We start from the raw sequence: 20,745 nt of genomic DNA on the forward strand, positions 1-20,745 counted from the left end.
TCGTTTTCATCATAATTTATTTGAATTTATTGCGTATCAGTTGAACTTCAGAAGAGATTTCATACCCAATGCGCACGATAATCCTGATGGGCCACTAGGCGCCAAAAATAATGAGCTGTAATGATATTTCACAGACTTGAGCATGTCGATTGATATGAATTTTCTGCACGGTTCTGCGAGGAATTCATTCCCAGCATTTTCAGCCGTGTAGAAATTGATTATTGGAAGTAGGAGGAAAGAAAAATACATGCTAAAGTGTCAGAAACCGTTGCGTTCGATTTTGGATAGAAAATTTGTTTGCAACCGACTTTTAGTAAGGGTGCCTCATTATTGTGATTCCTACAATCAGTCGGTTCGACTAGCCCTAATGAGAGGAATATATATTACCCTATTGGCCAAATTTGAGGTTTCCAGTTTATCCCCTCCCTGGGACTCCGCCAATGACAAGATGCTGGGCTAACCCAGGTCTAAAATCAGATGCGTATGTACTTGTTGAGTAGTCGGTACCCGAGAGCCGAGGTTGCCAGTTTTTGTGTCAACAGTTATGGCGACGATTGTGTCCCCGATCGTGTGAAAATAAACTTACCGCTCAATTTCGGGGCTTTATTTCTTTAATAATCATTGTATCTCTCTTGTACGTCTTTTGACATGATCGGCGAATGATAATTGTATATTTTTAATAATTCGCTACGTATGAACAAAATCACCCACACGCTTCTCTAGATAATTACTATAAAAACACCCCCCGGTCGAAAAATGTCAAAGGTACTTTATCCTTGTAATCACATGTTTACAAACAGATACAAAATACTGTGTGAATTTAATTTCCATACTGTTTCAAAGGTGACACACTTGTTGGTGGAATAAACCTATATCATACATTGCTATTCTTGAAATTCATTCTGAGCATAATTCGTCAACCAATTTCTCAAGGATTACTGAGTTCAATCAATCATGTAGATGTAATGAGATTCTTAAATTAATTGTGAACAAGGCAAAAATTATAAAGATTGATAAAGAACCATCCCTATCAGTGCAAAATAAGATGTAGAATCATTGTTATTAGTACTTCCATATTATTGCCATGTGTATAAACCAATTCGTGTACAAAGTATTCAAAATCTGTTTCTGCTGGAAAAATAACTGTACATTATGCAACAAGGGAATAAAGTCGAACTCGCTTCGCTGAGGCGATAAGCCCACCCGCGCGGATAACCGATTTTTATCCCTGTGTTATTGACTTGAGAAATGGGACTCGATATTTTTCGCAATATTGTCTTTAGAATTCAGATACAGCTATTATTAAATAAAAAAATTAATTGTAAATGCATAAGAGTAGCATATTGATGTAGGTTGGCAAAATCGGGACCAGACCCTAGTGGGGCTGTGTGATCAAACCCTCCCCCAGCTCCTCCACCCCCAACTAAAAAATATACTTTTTAAAAATGAAATAAAAGTTTTAAATTTATGGAAGTACAATAAAAATAATTGCCTGGTATTTATTCTATATTAGCAACATCAACAATTCAGATGATATCAATTGAGATTTCTACAATTGAATTTCGAAACTTTGCTAAAATTTTTGTTTGTTGCATTACAAATTATTACAAATGATGAAAAAATTTAATAAAAGCATTTAGCATAAAACATCATTGTAATTTTACCTTTTATGTCTAAGTGTAATCATTCTAATAGTCTGAAAACTAGAATATTAGTGAAAGTTCACAGTAATACAGAAAGAAATATGTAATCAAAATAGAAAAAAAAATGGAGAGTAAACTCGAAAATCTGAGATACTTACTATCGGAAGTGCCACTTTTGAAAAAGGGGAAAGTTATCGTTGAGTCAAAAATAAATTAAATTTCCCGCCCATGTTTAGCTTTTCCAGCTTCCAACTGATTCAAAGGTCACGGGGTACGAAAATGAAATCGAAAAAATAATCAACAACTTGGATTGCGAGCAGAAAATAATCTTGAAACAAGAGCCATGTAAAGATTCTTGCTCGATGAATAAAAATAGTTCCGGCGGTAACGACATCGAAAACTCTGATGCAGATTCCAAACCTTGCATCAGAGAATTAAGCGGGATTCCTGAAAATTTGAACGGAGATAGAAAAATTAGGGAAAGCACGGAACAAACTAATAATCAAGTAGCGTTGATTACACCAAAACGAGAGAATATTCAATACAGTTGCAGATTCCCCAATGGTAAGTGCCTACTATATCTCATTCGCAATTAGAAAAATCTCTGTTCTACTTCATAATATCGCATCGTTCGATGTTTTCTTTATAAGATCCTGCTGGGGTCTCTATGTGGAAACCGGATGCCAATACGCTCGGAGGATGCAGCGGTGGCAATGATTTTGGTGAAGGGAAATCCCAATTCGTGCGACCACAGAGACAGGTTTTTGTTTTTTCTACGATGATAGCGAATGCAGGTAGCAAAGCTGTTCTGCGAGGCGACTTTCCATCAATCGTAGCTTACTACTCTGCGCAACTACAGCGAAAAATCTCGCTCGAGGTATGATTATGGAGTTATTTCCCAATGCTACGTTATCCGCAGAGTATCGCAAAAGCGTTTCATTCTTCATTTTCTTCCCCACAGAAAGATGGAATCATGAGAAACAGAGCTGGCCATCTTCGTGCTTGGTCTAATAACTTCAATGCTCCTATGTACGATCAAAACAATCAAGAAACCTACGGCAACAGCTCTACCTACCAAATCCAAGAATTGACAGATCAAAGTCCGAATCATTCACCGTTTAGGAACGAACCGTCTGCAAATAATTTTCAAAACTTGAACAGTGAAAATTCGTTTGGTAATACCGAATCATCGATCGACCATACCATCAATAACGTAGGCATGTGTGGTTGGGAGTTTCTATTTGTTATCTATTTGAATATCCAGTACTATCACCGCGTCATGTACTTACAGGATATAAATTCAATCAGTAAATTTAAATCATACAGCTTTTATTTGATCCAGTGAGTTCTCTGCCCAGTCCCTATTCGATCACCGACTTTGTTAACTCAAGTCCTAACTGGCCGCAGCCTTCGTTACGGGGAGTCAAAGCACCCAACGAGGTTTTGATTCTGCGACAACGTAGATATCGAGAAGCACAATTGGCCATACTACGAAGGGTACAAGCTATAATATTTAACAAGTGTAAGAAAGTGACTGATAGACCAGCCCAGGTCTCAGCGCAGAGCACTCAGTCGCAGCCATTCAGACATAGTGACAAAAATTCACCATCCGACAGACCAGTGGATGAGCTTGCGGCCAATACCGAATGGGACGACATTAAAAGTCAGCTTTTCGACTTGGACAATAAGGTAAAATAATATTTAACGTTTTCTCGGATCGAATTAAAACATGTCTGAGCCTAAACTAATAACCCCGTGCAGGTATCGGCTGACAATTCCAGTCCAGTGACATTGAGTGACAGAAGTCTAACTGCCGGTTCAACAGGCCAAGGCCCTTCGCCCCCTCACCATCGACCAAAGAGACCATCGAGCCCGCTTATCGCCTTGCTAGGTTCAACCCCATCGTTCTCCAATAACCGAACCAGCAATTTATCTCTCTCTTCACTTCCCGCCAACTCAGGCGAAAATTCATCAGTTCATAAAAGCAGGCATGTTCACTGTGTTAGGCAAAGATCAGGATTATTGCCACCGGAGAGTCGGATTACTCAGGAGTCCCCGAGTTGCGGCGCTGGCAATGCTCCCCCCAGAATTGACAGATCTTTGAACCACAGTAACTCTGAAACACCGGCGTCTTACCCTCACCTTTTGGGATTCACTCCTGGTCCACCTTCGATGCAGAAACACCCCATCGACTTAATATCACGTCATTCACCGAGCGGTAAATTTATTCTGAGTTCATTCGCATCGAATATCAGCCATTTGAAATTCTAAATGCCTAACTCTGTCTCTCTCTCTCTCTCTCTTTGTCTTTCTCTCTCTACCTCTCTCTCTCTCTCTCCACCTCCGTTTGGATTCACAGTGGATGACATACTTTGTCAGACTTTAGAAGCGGTCAGTCGGGAACAGCGGGAGCAAGTTGGGACTGCTACGGATACCAAGGACGGGAATCTGATGCCAGTGCCAAGACTCCAACAGGAGTTAACTGAGACAATCACTAGATCGAAAGATACTAACTCGTCTTCGTAAGTGCATCCAGATTGCATCAGAGCGATATAAGTTTGAAATGAGGTGATCATTGAATAATTTATTCCTATTCCAGCAACACCGGCCAAATTAGAAAACTGCCAGACGTCGGTAGCAATCAATGCTCCGCAAGCGGCATGGGGGTGACGAGTCCTCTGTCGGAGATCAATGATCGTGGATTCGGGGGTCTACTTCCGAACCCTCGGAGTCCTCGTACTCCTCGTACCCCCACTAATAACACGGGGTACTGGGTGTCCGATTTCTCAACTACCATTCAGGCTGGCAGTGGAAAGACATCGAGCAGTCAGAACAGCCCAGCAGCCCCTCACGACAAAGGTCTAATTGACTGCATGGGGCGGCCGAAGAAGTCCTCACCTTCCTCGAACAAAAGGCAGCCAAAAAATCTGAAAACCCCATTGCAGTCTACTCCTCTGGACTCGTCCGGCAGCTGTCGAGATCACGTGCTCATCAGTGAGCAGCACGAGAACCTTCCACTTAACCCGAACAACGTCGATGACTGTCATCTGGGTACTCCGGAGTCCGTAAGTACGGACCATTTCGACCCGATCACATCACTGGCTCAAATGAGCGAGCTACTACCAAAGAGTACACTGATGTCCAACCTGCGCGAGATGTGCTCCGAAAATCCGTTTCGCAAGCCGGTGCGGAAACGCCCGCCGTGCCCCGTGAATCCCAAGAAAAATGCGGACGTCCCACGATCGGAAAGGGAGCACGGGGATTCCACCAAGTCCGCCGACTGCGTGCCAACCGGAGATAATCCGGCTTCTGCAGCCGAACCTGCAGGAAACTCGGAGATTCCCAACATAGCGTCGGCTAAACAGACTATGGAATCCGCCGCGATGCATACGGCCTCAACCTCTAGCGGGGAACCACAAGGCGTTATCAGATTAGCGGAGCCCAGTATGCAATTGCCGGCCGCAAATTTATAATATGCCTGGGAACTAGGGCGTCGTCATGGGGATAAGGCCGTCGGTACCTTATCATCCAATAGATCCGAATATGGAGATGGCTAGTGGCGGCTTTCAAGATTACGCCCAGGAGTATCATAATTTTGAACAACAGTTGTACGTCCTTGACAGTACGCCCAGTAACTCCCATCATCCCAACCTTCCACCATGAACAAATTCCGCTACCTTTCCGACAGAATGGTGACCACACTGTTGTTTGGTGGGTAGAATCATTTCTACTCTGTCCAGTGAAATATTAATTTAAAAATCATTCTCCCAACCCCATAAAATGAGGCACTTTTTACGCCGAGAGACACGACGCACAAGAATTTTTGTGCGTGACTTGTACATATTACAGAAAACAAATTTAAACGGTTAGTAAAAATCTTGAATTTGAATTTAAAAAATGGCAAATTTTTTGCGAAAATAATTTTTATTACTCTGTGTACAGGCATATTGTGTGAGGCAGAAACTTATAACTATTATACGTAGGTATATTCTGACACTGAAATCGCGCTGTTATCTGCGGACACAATTGTACTCGTATCTGCAGTCGCTTCCGTTCGAATTAATGTTAGGCCGACGATTCAAAAATAAGTATAAAACGAATTCGTGATGAAAATATATTTTGATATTACGTGAGTTTAATCAAAAATCAGTCGACATGAAATGAATGAAATCCAAGAACAAAATGATAAGTATAAAGTGTGAAAATAATCCTTAAACGCGAAACCATATACTCGCTTTCTGAACGTCACGCGTCAACTGCTGTCAGAAAGTTTATTGACTGTCTTTCCATTTGCTGTCAAGCTCTTTTTTCAGTATCGAAAGCTTGGTCAGAGCATCGTCACGCCACGCTCTTCTGGCTGGCAGTTGATCGATGGAAGTGATTGCATTTAGTTGGTTGGAAATCTTTTCGGCAACTTCACCCTCGAACTTAGGTACGGCTCCCATCGTCATGCTGACGTTGTATATGCTGTTTTTGTAGGTTTCGCAGTATTTCTTCATTCCTAAAACGCGAAGATTTGATTACTACTCATTCCCCTTTGGTCACATCCCTGGTAAACTCACCTTCAGCGTTGAGATGAGCCGTTTCAAAGGCGCCCAAAAACGCGTATCTCATGCCAAGCCCCTCACTCATTACCAAGTCCATATCTTTCACATCCAAAATACCGTCGGCCACCATTCGCCACGCCTCGTTCAGAATCGCGTACCTGCGTTCAAATATGTGTTCATTGGACGCGATTTGTTCATCAAGAGTTTAGATAAGAGTCAGATTTCTTTCGATTTCACAATCAATAAACAGATCAAAGCTTTTGTACAATCGATAAATTACCACTACTTATCTTTGCGGGAAACTCGGAGATATCTTTTATTGCTGGTAAATAGGCACTGCCGTTATAACCATCGATACTCACTGTATTCTATTGAGCGCAAATCCGTCGACTTCACGGCTGAGCAATACGGGTGCCTGACCGATTTCGGTCATGATTGCTCGTGTTGCAACTGCTATTTCGGGACGGGTCCATGGAGATGGTACGATCTCCACGAGAGGCACATAGTATGGTGGGTTAACCTGAAATAAGCGCGTTTAATTAACGTTTTGCATGTCGTTCTATATTTTCCAGGTTACGCTGGCGTATCTTGTACAGTGCACTCAACCAATCGTTGAGATTAAATTGTAAACATCCACCATCTTCTCGCGTTGATTCAACAGAGTTGATAAACCAATATTACGTCACTTGACAATTTATTCTTCGCCACGTTATCATTCTTGTTTGATTGCAGCAATTGGGTATTTGCATGATTTTTATATTTCTTAACTTTTGATGTTTTTCGATTCTATAAATTTTTTTAGAATTTGTGAAAAAAAAATATTTTGTTTTTGTTTATAAGTATTTAAATAATTTAATAAATAAAAAAAAGGCAATATTTAAATGAATAAGTAGCTCCATCTCGCGTATGTGACGTCACAATGCTGAATTTTTTTGAAATTTTTAGCGCCAAGTTCTCCTGTAAGCACGCCGTACGTGTAATCAGCTGTTGCTCTGTGTTGTGGTTGATGAAAAGAACGTCTGATAGTGCTGTTTATTATAAACTAAAGTTATTAAATTATTTAATATGTCATTAAAAAACGATTTTTGTTGGTGTATAGTACCAACTTGTAAAAATACTCAAACTAATGCTTGCTTAACATTCTTAGTATAATAACATTGACGTGATCATAACCTCCACACAATTATCCGTGTGAGTTAAAAAAAAAAAAACACCACACAAAAATTGATTTCTATTTTAATTATTTTCACCGAAGTCTGACATTAATTATACAATGTATCAAACTTAAAGTTTAAAAAACTTGCTTAAAATTTTTTTAGCGCTAGAAAATATTGTACATTACTCTTTGTGGATTCAAATAAACGCGCCAGTAGCAGCACAATGACGTCAAACCAATCACATTCCGTTTTATGTCACGTGACTTTTATGTGATTTAGGACCACTTTTATTTATTAAATTATTTAAATATTTATAAACAAAAACAAAATATTTTTTTTTCAAAAATTCTAAAAAAATTTATAGAATCGAAAAACATCAAAAGTTAAGAAATATAAAAATCATGCAAATACCCAATTACAGAGTTTTATTCCGCCTTCTCTGCCCACGAGCCTAGGTCATCGGTTCACTGATAATTCGACAAGATAATCTACGTTGTTGAAATATTAATAAAGCAAGAGAAATGCTTACGGGATGAGAAACAATGACCTGATCCCGATGTTTCATCTTTTCGGAGAATAGTGAGGGACGAAAAGTGGACGTCGAGGATGAGAGAATGGTCTTGTCGTCAAGGATCTTGTCTAGATCAGTGTAGAGCTTGATCTTCCAGTCCAGCTTCTCGGGAATGCATTCCTGGACAAATTTGGCGCCCTTGACGGTATCTTCAAGGCTAGTCGAACCTGGTTGAAAAAATTGAGTTTGTTGTTAAATACCTTCCGGAGATTGCTGAACTGGCACGTAATTGGAAAACCCTCGAATTCCGTTTTCGCATGACACTGACCTTTAATGGCTTTGAACTGACCATCAGCGTCCACACTTCCACGCAAGAGGCCATTACTCTGGAGAGTGTTGAGTTGCTGACGAATGTCTTTCAGAGCATTCGTTATTTGTTCCTGGACAATATCGTAGATGGTGACTTGGTAGCCAACACTAGCGAATAGCATTGCCCAACTGCGTCCAATCAGGCCGCTGTAACGAAATCGAAGTTGATAGAATTTTAATACAAGAACATATTATGGTCCTGTTTATTCAGCTGCCGGGTATTTGAATTCATGGTCAGCAGATCTTTCTTACAATCAACGTCTGAGAAGGTTTGTTTGGTAATTATTATTATCAGTCTGGGCGATGGAAAGGGTCCCCCGAGCTGAGATGTAAAATTGAAAAATCTGCATCATCACCGACATGACTGACGAGGAACCACTTTCCTGTATTGAACTGGGTGACCCAGATGAGCCATCGTTCGGAGAGTTTCTCAGTAGCGGTTAGGTACCGGTTCTCATATCACTTGACAGCCAAGTCGCATGCCGAAACCGGACTTCGAGTCGTTGGAAAACAGTTCAGAACGGAATGGTGTAACGATTGTTAGTATATCCATAGCCGTAGGCAAGTGATTTGAGAATCCCAAACCTGCCGGTTATTTTATATTATTTCCCTTTTCATACACCGAATTAGAGGTGGCTTTAGGCGTGGTGTAAAGCAAATGTCAAGTGAATGGCTAATAAGTAAAAGAGTAATAAGTAAAAAATTATGTTACGTAACGCGATTCCGACTTCCCATTCCACACGACTTATAGCACAATGTCGACTGCTATCAGTGTCACGCGTCACACCGACAATCCTCAGGTACAATACGTATTAACACGAGACGCGGTTCCGAGTCACTTGTCAAGCTGAGACGTAGCAAATGAAGGATATAGTTCCGTCACTATAATTAAATGCACCTACCTTCCGATGATTCCAATCTTTTCATTTTTCGAAGCCATGTTTCTTAGGAGACGGAGGAAAGAGGCTTCTCGTATAATCACTTGGAGGATTAGTCAGTATCGTCGACGAACTAAATGCGCGAAATTCACGACGCGACTGGCGTCGCGACACCGCGAATCTGTATATATATACACGGTGATGTATTGAAGCGGCTGTAGAGCCCGCTTCCTCCACTTCTACGCAGTGTTTTATACACCGCACGGCATATGAAAGAACGAAACTCGACGCAACTGATTAAAGCATTTAAATATTTTTCATTTATTTGTTTCTTATTCATTTATCGTCTATTGGGTTTGTTTCCTCACACCGGTTCCACTGCTACACCATCGATGAAAAGAAGCCTCTCAAAATTAAAATGTTTGACGGTTTCAGCACGGATCGTTTTGGTTTCGCGTTGCATAAACTTTGCTTATAAAACTTGGGCTTGATTGGAGACGTTGATTTCTTATCTAAAATGTGTTCTAAATTAGCAAAATACGTAAGAGCTTCTTATGAAATATCACAATTTTACGATTGTAAATTAAGAATATTCAAGTATATACATGTATCGCGCAAGGTCTGCCAGGTTATCATGAGACTCAATGTGCTTTTTAACTTAAAATCTAACATTCTCGATTGTCGATAACTCAACGCGAATCACAGATGGAAATATTATTTATCACAGGCTGCTTCGCGCCAGTATAACGTTGAAGCCGGACAAGCCGGCTCGACGAAACTTTCACTCTCAATATTAACAGATGTTATCCCACTCAGTAGTTAACTTGACAAAGTCTTTTTTTACGAAAGAATGAGATTTTCGTGCCGCATCACTCGTTTCAGAAATTTTAGCTTTTCCAGAGAGTATACATTTCTTGGATTACGCGTTACGGTAAAAAACGTGATCATACAGCACAACTAGCTCTCTAATTTTTAATATTAGGTCAGGTTTAAAATTCGAAAGCATGTTAACAAGTTCACACAGCTGCGCTTAGACATCTCCTGTAGTATATCTGCTGTTGTTGTGGAGGATTGTTTTTTCAATACACTTGATATGGAAACACTCTTGATAATGTCTTACATAATATTCTCGCCTCGCGCAGTTCGGGTTACTTCCACATCGAGCGATTGCCGATCAAACAACAAGATTACTACAGCGTATATATATTAATTATACATATTCGAATCAACGGCTCAGAAAAAAATTGACCTTGAGAAATCAAAGCGATATCACAAATTCCGAGATAGATATACTTGCGTCAAATAATTGAAAGCGAAAGGTAAGGGAACAGGATAGAGGCTGAACGACCAGTCGCACGTCAATTATTCATCTCAAACTATTGTTTTATAAACAAACTTTATTTTATCGTATGAGATTACGTTTCCGTTCATCACGATTCGTGGACATTCAATGATTTTTATACGTCCATGTTTAACGCGAAATGGTACACCGTGGAAATTTGAATTCATTCACGTCAGTTAAACACGGTCGAGGGAATTAACCGTAAACGTATGCTGCGGAACGATCATGTTGAACTGCCGATGGCTTCTATGCCTTGTGGTCGTACTCGGTATGAACATAATATTTCCAAGTTAGATAAAACCAATCTTTTGGCAAATTTTGAAAGCTCTGTAAATTAACTTATAATATCGTCGAATTGAATTTCGTTCGATCATTTACTACTTCGGGTCCTGTTATCCCCAATCGCGGAATTTCATTAATTAGCCGAACATACCTGATTTTGTCAACATACTGTTTTGTCAATGATCTTTGATGACTAAGCTTATCACTGGTGAAATGGACGAAAGTGTTATAAGTATACATTGCTAGGATCAAAATGAGCTCAGAGGGCAATTAATATGACAATTTAACTGCAGATCACAATCAGAGTATTTGCTAATCCCCGCAAGCTGTGGCAATCGTGAAAAAAACTGATTTCTGTGATTTCTGAAATTGTGAATTAAAAAAATCAATCCACAGTTCGGTTGGATGTTGTTATGGAAACTCTGTATATTATGATAATTGCCGCCTGACTGATAATATGTTGTAATTACGTTGTTGACGAGATATTGTAAGCGAGATTTTATACTTACTCGTTCAACCTCCCAGCAATGATGATATTGAAAGAATTTTAATTAGGTAAAATATTCATTCAAACAATTGTTATGATCTTCAATATTCGAAAAATTCAACCCAACAACTGCGATTTCCTTCATCCGATTTAGGGCTATCAGCGCGTCGAACATCTTCGATGAATGACCAGCCAGCTCACGGCAAAAACTATTCCCAAAAGTCGAGGGAAAATGACACGATCGCCTTACTGAATCCGGATTCAGACAGCAAAAGAAGACCAGCTGAGGATTATGCCGAAGAAGAAAATCAGGATCAGGTGCGGCCTGCGACTCCAAGTGTTGCTACTTTTGACCTAGCAGCAAACTTAACGAGCCTAAACGGAAGTGTCACCCTCGGTGAATGCGAGTTTATATATTCATCAATTCATCGGAACAATAACGTAGTGCAGATTTTAATAACTTTTCGGTTTCAGTATCCAACGCCGGGAAGTCGGGTTCTCCCCACGATCAGTCGCACTCAAAGCGACACTCGCGGCGTTCGAAATTGTACCGAAGAGAAGGCAAAGTGAAGTCGCGTGGGAGTTTGGCAAAGAAAAATGCTGCAAGTCCGAGTCTAATAACCTTTGGCATGGAAAGGTCCGACAGTCTGGATCAGGATCCTCCCCGTGGTCGAAAACGCAACAGTGGATTGGCCAAACTCTTGGACTCCACCTCAAAAACGTCCAACGCCACGTCTGAGCCAAATCCTGTCGCTGCGAGCCGCAATGATTCAATTCCGTCCAATTTTCTTTCTACAGGTAAAAGCAAAGTTCTTCTGGATAGATTATCGGACAAGTCGTCCAAACTGGCTAAAGGATCAGGTACGTCAACCAATTTTCATGAATGTGGTTGAATACCATGCATTAACACGCCGCTTTAGGTTCGACTGAAAATTGGCTCAACTTCTCCTCGTCGTCATCGTCGTCAGCGGGGTCCACAATTAACGAAACCGCGTCATCTATCGAACTGATGACGTTCGGATTCGAAAGCGCTGAAGAATTTCGCAGATCTGCCTTGATAAATTCAAGTCACGTAGCACCTTCATCAATTGCAGCGATTCATTCGTCTTTCACAACGGCAAGATTAGCGACTCTAGTCTCCGATCGATTTGCCGACATGTCGGAATCCACCTCTGCTCGCCCATCCACTGTAGAGATGATCAATAGAAGTCAATCGATGCAGAGAACTGCAAAACGACGTGACGTAGACGATAATAGTTTCGAATTCAGTGTTCACTCGGAGGACAGTCGGGATGTACCCCTTAACATCAAAGAGTTATTTACCTCAGCGAGAACGCCTGGCGATAACACAACGAAGGATCATTCAGGTAAAATATTCGTGTTCTTAACTTCTAATCTATTTAGTAAAATGACCAACTCAACGTTTCTATTTTGTGTTTTCAGTGATTTTAACATCAATAGGAAGTGATTCGTCTACGTTGGAAAACTCCTACAATACGAGTTTGAGAATTTCGGCAGTTCGTAATGGGTCAGATATCGATACCATAGCGGAAAGTACACAGAATTCGAGTCACGACGAACCTGAATTGAACATATATTCACGGAGCTCAGTGAATGACAGTTTGAATCGACTGACCCTCTTGAAGGTAGCCGATACTCTGAAACACATCGATTGTCAAAAAGCTCGGCGTTCGTATACTCACAGTAATTCCACATTCTCTGAAATTTCGGACGACGCCTCGCCAAAACTCCAAATCGAGTCCGTCAAGGTTTTAAGGTCTTCGTCAAAAGGTAAACTGCATTCGCTGAAACTTAACGACACTGAGTTTGAAGTAGCTGAGGATTCTTCCGCATCACCGGGCCGGATGTCGATCAATGATAAAGATGGACCACTGAAATTAACGATTCCTTTGAGCATTGATACAACGGCCAAGGCTGGCACGAGCGGTAAGTCAGCAGAAGAAACCGTGGACGTTCCACGACGGTCGAAAAAGTTAGCAACGACTTTTGGCGATCCTTCTCTGACGGAAACTGTATCCAAAAAGAGAAACGTTGATCACGGACCCCTTCGAGAGGTCCTCGATGTCGACCAGCATCTTGCATCGAGATGCAACTCAGGTTCTTCGACTGAACGGTCGGAAAACGTCCAGAGAGTGGACAGCGAAAATCGGATTGATCAACAACGCACTGACGCTGTGACGCTCTCAGTTTCTGAAAGCAGCATTTCCAATCTGGAACATTGTTTGATGCGGTCCTCTTCGTCAGCGATGCCCCGTGATTTGATTAACGATCCTGAACGCCGCCTCGAGGCTCTTGTCGCGTCAATTATTCCTGATAATCCCGAAGAGAGAGAAGCAGACGCGACGTTCACGATGAACAGAAATCATGATGAAGATGCTCAGGCTGGCCGACTGGGCTATTCGTCTCCTGAACCCCGGGGTCCTCAGAGTTTACATGACTCGGACGTGATCGTTTTGGAAACTTTCGAGCCAGTAGTTAGCGAGTTGGTGACTCCTCTTGAAGAAGTTGCCGATGTTGACGGTTCTCCGGGGTTCACTGGCCTCGAAGAACACTGCAACTCGTCTTTATTTAATGTTTTTATACCGTCTGTAAATTCCCGTGAAATTGTCGCCAGGTCAATACAAAATCTTCCTAACTCGCTGGTCCTGAAGATTAATGAGCCAAAAGCGAGAATTGAAACGCAGAATATTACGACGGAGGACAGTCTCTACATCATGGAAGGCTTTGGCTTGTTCAAAAACAGTCCTGAAGATGTTTCCGAACTCGAGGAAGAGCTCGATCGACGGAAGGGCGCCCCCTTTGACTATGCCGAAACGGAAGGGTACCTGGTATATTCACCCCCCGGTGATCATGCCCCAGGATTGAAAGTCATAGATGAGATCGAGTTCAAAGCTGAATTACCAGCCAAGCCAGAATCACTGGTTGCCGATGTCCTGTGGAATCGAAATTTCGGCGGTAATACATAATATGCTTATCTGGTGATTCATATTTGGAATACGATACGCAAATTTGACAATTCGATTGCAAAATGTTTTGATGATACTTAAATTCCATACACTTACTCTATCTTATGATCTAATCACGATATTTAGGGTACTATTCAATACGTTAATTAAGTTGACATGGCATTTTTACTTTTCTCAGAAGAAATGGACGATCTGTCGTGGTTGGACGATGAAACTGGAAATGCAATTTGGAAATCCATACAAAGTAAGGATGCTCAGCAGAAAAGTTTACTTAATCCGAGTGAATATCCTGCAACGCTAAGTGATGTCAAGGAAGTTCAATCTCCTGTCAAGAGTCTTTTAATCCGAGAACATATAACCGAAAAAAGTACACACCATCTGTACATACTGCCAACAATTTATGGTTAGTATAAAAAAGAAGCGTGAAAAATATCAATTTGAAATATGACCCCGATAAATTGTATGACTGCAGTTTTAATCGGAATGTGTGTCGTCATCGTGGGATGCAGCATTTGGTACAGCAAGAAACGTGTGAAGAGACGGTCCAACTTACCCAAACTCAAGTACTTCGTTCAGCAGCGGCAGGAAACTACGGAGGCCATTGTATGAGATAAACCTTACAATACTCGTGCATACGATTTTTTTATTCATGGATTGTAGCGTGATGCAAATGGAGTTTTTTTACCAATGAAATATATGATATTGTACAGGAAGTATAGAGTGATACTGGTAATTGTAATGCAGCTGTAGTTCGCGGAGTTTTCAAAATTTGTCCCAAATCAGATTAGTATATTCATATTCTCTGGACGGAACGTGACAACATAGTGCATAGAAAGAGATTCAAATCACCAAATCTGCGAAATGAAGAAGATGCAAATTTATACATGGCAGTTCAAGCCATTGATTGCTGTGACATAGAACTATGCATGCAATTTATTATCAACGCAAAATAACGTTGACAACCGCTTCAGCTTGACTTGGTCCTAGCATTCGTTGAGGAATAATCATAATATAGATAGCTTCTGAATGCATTAATTTGAGTATTTTCAGAATCTGTACATTATGATAAAATAAAAATGATTATAATAGAAATGAAAAGTTGACCTTCCTTGTATTCCAACCCGAAACTTCTCGTCTCAAAATAGATTACATTGAATTTTACTAAACTAATTAAACCTTCAGGACTGCGAAAGAGACATCAAGAAAAGCAAGGGACCAGCAGAAGAAAAGTTACGGTGCAAATCTTTCATTTTTGCGCTGTAACTCATGATCCGTTAATCGCGGTGTATGAGGACTGCGCCCAATCGATTTCTCTCGCAAAATTACGTCAGAATAGCGCCAGGAAGAATTTATTCCTGCACTTTTCAAAATCGCGAAAATTTTCGCCAAAAATGCAAAGGGGTTAGCCTTACTTTTTTTTCATTTTTCGACCAAAAAATTTTTGGTCTCAGATTCGATTCTAATGACCCTTACCTGACTAATTGGACCACCAGGAACTCAGAAAACACAGCAAAAAGAGCGTGGGATCAACAGGAGAGAAGTTACGGAGGAAAAAGCACCTGCTGAAAAATGTTGAAAACACAGGTTCTCGTTTTTAGGCTCTAACTTTTGTTGCGTTGATCGCAGCGTATTGGGACTGCGCCCAATCGATTTCTCTCGCAAAATTACGTCGAAATAGTGCTACAATTAATTTATTCCTGCACTTTTCAAAATCGCGAAAATTTTCGCCCAAAATGCAAAGGGGTTAGCCTTACTTTTTTTTCATTTTTCGACCAAAAAATTTTTGGTCTCAGATTCGATTCTAATGACCCTTACCTGACTAATTGGACCACCAGGAACTCAGAAAACACAGCAAAAAGAGCGTGGGATCAACAGGAGAGAAGTTACGGAGGAAAAAGCACCTGCTGAAAAATGTCGAAAACACAGGTTCCCGTTTTTTGGCTCTAACTTTTGATGCGTTGATCGCAGCGTATTGGGACTGCGCCCAATCGATTTCTCTCGCAAAATTACGTCGGAATAGTGCTACAATTAATTTATTCCTGCACTTTTCAAAATCGCGAAAATTTTCGCCAAAAATGCAAAGGGGTTAGCCTTACTTTTTTTTCATTTTTCGACCAAAAAATTTTTGGTCTCAGATTCGATTCTAATGACCCTTACCTGACTAATTGGACCACCAGGAACTCAGAAAACACAGCAAAAAGAGCGTGGGATCAACAGGAGAGAAGTTACGGAGGAAAAAGCACCTGCTGAAAAATGTCGAAAACACAGGTTCTCGTTTTTTGGCTCTAACTTTTGATGCGTTGATCGCAGCGTATTGGGACTGCGCCCAATCGATTTCTCTCGCAAAATTACGTCGGAATAGTGCCAGAAAGAATTTATTCCTGCACTTTTAAAAATCGCCAAGATTTTCGCCAAAAATGCAAAGGGGTTAGCCTTACTTTTTTTTCATTTTTCGACCAAAAAATTTTTGGTCTCAGATTCGATTCTAATGACCCTTACCTGACTAATTGGACCACCAGGAACTCAGAAAACACAGCAAAAAGAGCGTGGGATCAACAGGAGAGAAGTTACGGAGGAAAAAGCACCTGCTGAAAAATGTCGAAAACACAGGTTCTCGTTTTTAGGCTCCAACTTTTGTTGCGTTGATCGCAGCGTATTGGGACTGCGCCCAATCGATTTTTCTCGCAAAATTACGTCGGAATAGTGCTACAATTAATTTATTCCTGCACTTTTCAAAATCGCGAAAATTTTCGCCAAAAATGCAAAGGGGTTAGCCTTACTTTGTTTTCATTTTTCGACCAAAAAATTTTTGGTCTCAGATTCGATTCTAATGACCCTTACCTGACTAATTGGACCACCAGGAACTCAGAAAACACAGCAAAAAAAGCGTGGGATCAACAGGAGAGAAGTTACGAAGGAAAAAGCACCTGCTGAAAAATGTCGAAAACACAGGTTCTCGTTTTTTGGCTCTAACTTTTGATGCGTTGATCGCAGCGTATTGGGACTGCGCCCAATCGATTTCTCTCGCAAGATTACGTCGGAATAGTGCCAGAAAGAATTTATTCCTGCACTTTTAAAAATCGCTAAGATTTTCGCCAAAAATGCAAAGGGGTTAGCCTTACTTTTTTTTCATTTTTCGACCAAAAAATTTTTGGTCTCAGATTTGATTCTAATGACCCTTACCTGACTGATTGGACCACCAGGAACTCAGAAAACACAGCAAAAAGAGCGTGGGATCAACAGGAGAGAAGTTACGGAGGAAAAAGCACCTGCTGAAATATGTCGAAACCACAGGTTCTCGTTTTTTGGCTCTAACTTTTGATGCGTTGATCGCAGCGTATTGGGACTGCGCCCAATCGATTTCTCTCGCAAAATTACGTCGGAACAGTGCCAGAAAGAATTTATTCCTGCACTTTTCAAAATCGCGAATATTTTCGCCCAAAATGCAAAGGGGTTAGCCTTACTTTTTTTTCATTTTTCGACCAAAAAATTTTTGGTCTCAGATTCGATTCTAGAGACCCTTACCTGACTAATTGGACCACCAGGAACTCAGAAAACACAGCAAAAAGAGCGTGGGATCAACAGGAGAGAAGTTACGGAGGGAAAAGCACCTGCTGAAAAATGTCGAAAACACAGGTTCCCGTTTTTTGGCTCTAACTTTTGATGCGTTGATCGCAGCGTATTGGGACTTCGCCCAATCGATTTCTCTCGCAAAATTACGTCGGAATAGTGCCAGAAAGAATTTATACCTGCACTTTTCAAAATCGCGAAAATTTTCGCCAAAAATGCAAAGGGGTTAGCCTTACTTTTTTTTCATTTTTCGACCAAAAAATTTTTGGTCTCAGATTCGATTCTAATGACCCTTACCTGACTAATTGGACCACCAGGAACTCAGAAAACACAGCAAAAAGAGCGTGGGATCAACAGGAGAGAAGTTACGGAGGAAAAAGCACCTGCTGAAAAATGTCGAAAACACAGGTTCTCGTTTTTTGGCTCTAACTTTTGATGCGTTGATCGCAGCGTATTGGGGCTGCGCCCAATCGATTTCTCTCGCAAAATTACGTCGGAATAGTGCTACAATTAATTTATTCCTGCACTTTTCAAAATCGCGAAAATTTTCGCCAAAAATGCAAAGGGGTTAGCCTTACTTTTTTTTCATTTTTTGACCAAAAAATTTTTGGTCTCAGATTCGATTCTAATGACCCTTACCTGACTAATTGGACCACCAGGAACTCAGAAAACACAGCAAAAAGAGCGTGGGATCAACAGGAGAGAAGTTACGGAGGAAAAAGCACCTGCTAAAAAATGTCGAAAACACAGGTTCCCGTTTTTTGGCTCTAACTTTTGATGCGTTGATCGCAGCGTATTGGGACTGCGCCCAATCGATTTCTCTCGCAAAATTACGTCGGAATAGTGCTACAATTAATTTATTCCTGCACTTTTCAAAATCGCGAAAATTTTCGCCAAAAATGCAAAGGGGTTAGCCTTACTTTTTTTTCATTTTTCGACCAAAAAATTTTTGGTCTCAGATTCGATTCTAATGACCCTTACCTGACTAATTGGACCACCAGGAACTCAGAAAACACAGCAAAAAGAGCGTGGGATCAACAGGAGAGAAGTTACGGAGGAAAAAGCACCTGCTGAAAAATGTCGAAAACACAGGTTCCCGTTTTTTGGCTCTAACTTTTGATGCGTTGATCGCAGCGTATTGGGACTGCGCCCCATCGATTTCTCTCGCAAGATTACGTCGGAATAGTGCCAGAAAGAATTTATTCCTGCACTTTTAAAAATCGCTAAGATTTTCGCCAAAAATGCAAAGGGGTTAGCCTTACTTTTTTTTCATTTTCCGACCAAAAAATTTTTGGTCTCAGATTTGATTCTAATGACCCTTACCTGACTGATTGGACCACCAGGAACTCAGAAAACACAGCAAAAAGAGCGTGGGATCAACAAAAGAGAAGTTACGGAGGAAAAAGCACCTGCTGAAAAATGTCGGAAACACAGGTTCCCGTTTTTTGGCTCTAACTTTTGATGCGTTGATCGCAGCGTATTGGGACTGCGCCCAATCGATTTCTCTCGCAAAATTACGTCGGAATAGTGCTACAATTAATTTATTCCTGCACTTTTCAAAATCGCGAAAATTTTCGCCAAAAATGCAAAGGGGTTAGCCTTACTTTTTTTTCATTTTTTGACCAAAAAATTTTTGGTCTCGGATTCGATTCTAATGACCCTTACCTGACTAATTGGACCACCAGGAACTCAGAAAACACAGCAAAAAGAGCGTGGGATCAACAGGAAAGAAGTTACGGAGGAAAAAGCACCTGCTGAAAAATGTCGAAAACACAGGTTCCCGTTTTTTGGCTCTAACTTTTGATGCGTTGATCGCAGCGTATTAGGACTGCGCTCAATCGATTTCTCTCGCAAAATTACGTCGGAATAGTGCTACAATTAATTTATTCCTGCACTTTTCAAAATCGCGAAAATTTTCGCCAAAAATGCAAAGGGGTTAGCCTTACTTTTTTTTCATTTTTCGACCAAAAAATTTTTGGTCTCAGATTCGATTCTAATGACCCTTACCTGACTAATTGGACCACCAGGAACTCAGAAAACACAGCAAAAAGAGCGTGGGATCAACAGGAGAGAAGTTACGGAGGGAAAAGCACCTGCTGAAAAATGTCGAAAACACAGGTTCCCGTTTTTTGGCTCTAACTTTTGATGCGTTGATCGCAGCGTATTGGGACTGCGCCCAATCGATTTCTCTCGCAAGATTACGTCGGAATAGTGCCAGAAAGAATTTATTCCTGCACTTTTAAAAATCGCTAAGATTTTCGCCAAAAATGCAAAGGGGTTAGCCTTACTTTTTTTTCATTTTCCGACCAAAAAATTTTTGGTCTCAGATTTGATTCTAATGACCCTTACCTGACTGATTGGACCACCAGGAACTCAGAAAACACAGCAAAAAGAGCGTGGGATCAACAGAAGAGAAGTTACGGAGGAAAAAGCACCTGCTGAAAAATGTCGAAAACACAGGTTCCCGTTTTTTGGCTCTAACTTTTGATGCGTTGATCGCAGCGTATTGGGACTGCGCCCAATCGATTTCTCTCGCAAAATTACGTCGGAATAGTGCTACAATTAATTTATTCCTGCACTTTTCAAAATCGCGAAAATTTTCGCCAAAAATGCAAAGGGGTTAGCCTTACTTTTTTTTCATTTTTCGACCAAAAAATTTTTGGTCTCAGATTCGATTCTAATGACCCTTACCTGACTAATTGGACCACCGGGAACTCAGAAAACACAGCAAAAAGAGCGTGGGATCAACAGGAGAGAAGTTACGGAGGAAAAAGCACCTGCTGAAAAATGTCGAAAACACAGGTTCTCGTTTTTAGGCTCTAACTTTTGTTGCGTTGATCGCAGCGTATTGGGACTGCGCCCAATCGATTTCTCTCGCAAAATTACGTCGGAATAGTGCTACAATTAATTTATTCCTGCACTTTTCAAAATCGCGAAAATTTTTGCCAAAAATGCAAAGGGGTTAGCCTTAC

General features: G+C 40.8%; 3 protein-coding genes across 7 annotated transcripts; 2 read left to right on the plus strand and 1 right to left on the minus strand.

Moving 5' to 3' along the window:
* The first annotated feature begins 77 nt into the window (after nucleotides 1-77).
* Nucleotides 78-5,776, plus strand: LOC124222821 (protein BCL9 homolog). Of its 2 annotated transcripts, none has more exons than XM_046634197.2 (8): nucleotides 78-765; nucleotides 1,880-2,207; nucleotides 2,294-2,520; nucleotides 2,605-2,856; nucleotides 3,051-3,332; nucleotides 3,405-3,861; nucleotides 4,003-4,165; nucleotides 4,243-5,776. In XM_046634197.2, exons 1-8 carry the CDS (start codon nucleotides 757-759, stop codon nucleotides 5,114-5,116), a joined length of 2,592 nt encoding a protein of 863 aa, XP_046490153.1. In that variant the 5' UTR covers nucleotides 78-756; the 3' UTR covers nucleotides 5,117-5,776. The 2 variants fall into 2 exon arrangements, with proteins under 2 accessions (XP_046490153.1, XP_068994255.1); XM_069138154.1 differs by having other exon boundaries at nucleotides 80-765; nucleotides 2,605-2,864; nucleotides 2,990-3,332.
* On the plus strand, nucleotides 4,651-15,227 carry LOC124222810 (serine-rich adhesin for platelets-like). Of its 4 annotated transcripts, none has more exons than XM_069138152.1 (7): nucleotides 4,651-4,708; nucleotides 11,371-11,613; nucleotides 11,691-12,077; nucleotides 12,137-12,583; nucleotides 12,660-14,192; nucleotides 14,382-14,606; nucleotides 14,676-15,227. In XM_069138152.1, the coding sequence occupies exons 2-7, from the start codon at nucleotides 11,397-11,399 to the stop codon at nucleotides 14,810-14,812; spliced, it is 2,946 nt and encodes a 981-aa protein (XP_068994253.1). In that variant the 5' UTR covers nucleotides 4,651-4,708; nucleotides 11,371-11,396; the 3' UTR covers nucleotides 14,813-15,227. The 4 variants fall into 4 exon arrangements, with proteins under 4 accessions (XP_068994253.1, XP_046490122.1, XP_046490132.1 ...); XM_046634166.2 differs by lacking the exon at nucleotides 4,651-4,708 and adding an exon at nucleotides 8,371-8,766; XM_046634176.2 differs by lacking the exon at nucleotides 4,651-4,708 and adding an exon at nucleotides 8,371-8,766 and having other exon boundaries at nucleotides 14,385-14,606.
* Had1 (beta Hydroxy acid dehydrogenase 1) lies at nucleotides 5,549-9,275 on the minus strand. Its single transcript, XM_046634380.2, has 6 exons — nucleotides 9,130-9,275; nucleotides 8,187-8,374; nucleotides 7,877-8,085; nucleotides 6,553-6,710; nucleotides 6,206-6,348; nucleotides 5,549-6,144 (listed from the first exon to the last, which is right to left on the minus strand). Exons 1-6 carry the CDS (start codon nucleotides 9,165-9,167, stop codon nucleotides 5,915-5,917), a joined length of 966 nt encoding a protein of 321 aa, XP_046490336.1. The 5' UTR covers nucleotides 9,168-9,275; the 3' UTR covers nucleotides 5,549-5,914.
* Nucleotides 15,228-20,745: the final 5,518 nt, after the last annotated feature.

The sequence above is a fragment of the Neodiprion pinetum genome, chromosome 1, assembly GCF_021155775.2.
Source record: "Neodiprion pinetum isolate iyNeoPine1 chromosome 1, iyNeoPine1.2, whole genome shotgun sequence".
Taxonomy (NCBI): domain Eukaryota; kingdom Metazoa; phylum Arthropoda; class Insecta; order Hymenoptera; family Diprionidae; genus Neodiprion; species Neodiprion pinetum.

What these genes read in the sequence shown, in the direction of transcription:
- LOC124222821 (XM_069138154.1), top strand. An exon ending in AGCGAAAAATCTCGCTCGAG is followed by an intron (nt 2,521 to 2,604) that starts GTATGATTATGG and finishes TCTTCCCCACAG; the next exon opens with AAAGATGGAATCATGAGAAA. An exon ending in TTTTCGACTTGGACAATAAG is followed by an intron (nt 3,333 to 3,404) that starts GTAAAATAATAT and finishes AACCCCGTGCAG; the next exon opens with GTATCGGCTGACAATTCCAG.
- LOC124222810 (XM_046634166.2), top strand. Translation starts at nt 8,634, where the DNA reads ATGAGCCATCGTTCGGAGAGTTTCTCAGTAGCGGTTAGGTACCGGTTC. An exon ending in AAACGGAAGTGTCACCCTCG is followed by an intron (nt 11,614 to 11,690) that starts GTGAATGCGAGT and finishes TTTCGGTTTCAG; the next exon opens with TATCCAACGCCGGGAAGTCG. An exon ending in CACAACGAAGGATCATTCAG is followed by an intron (nt 12,584 to 12,659) that starts GTAAAATATTCG and finishes TTGTGTTTTCAG; the next exon opens with TGATTTTAACATCAATAGGA.
- Had1 (XM_046634380.2), bottom strand. Translation starts at nt 9,167, where the DNA reads ATGGCTTCGAAAAATGAAAAGATTGGAATCATCGGAAG. An exon ending in TTTGCGCTCAATAGAATACA is followed by an intron (nt 6,349 to 6,552) that starts GTGAGTATCGAT and finishes ATTTGAACGCAG; the next exon opens with GTACGCGATTCTGAACGAGG. An exon ending in GGCTCATCTCAACGCTGAAG is followed by an intron (nt 6,145 to 6,205) that starts GTGAGTTTACCA and finishes TTCGCGTTTTAG; the next exon opens with GAATGAAGAAATACTGCGAA.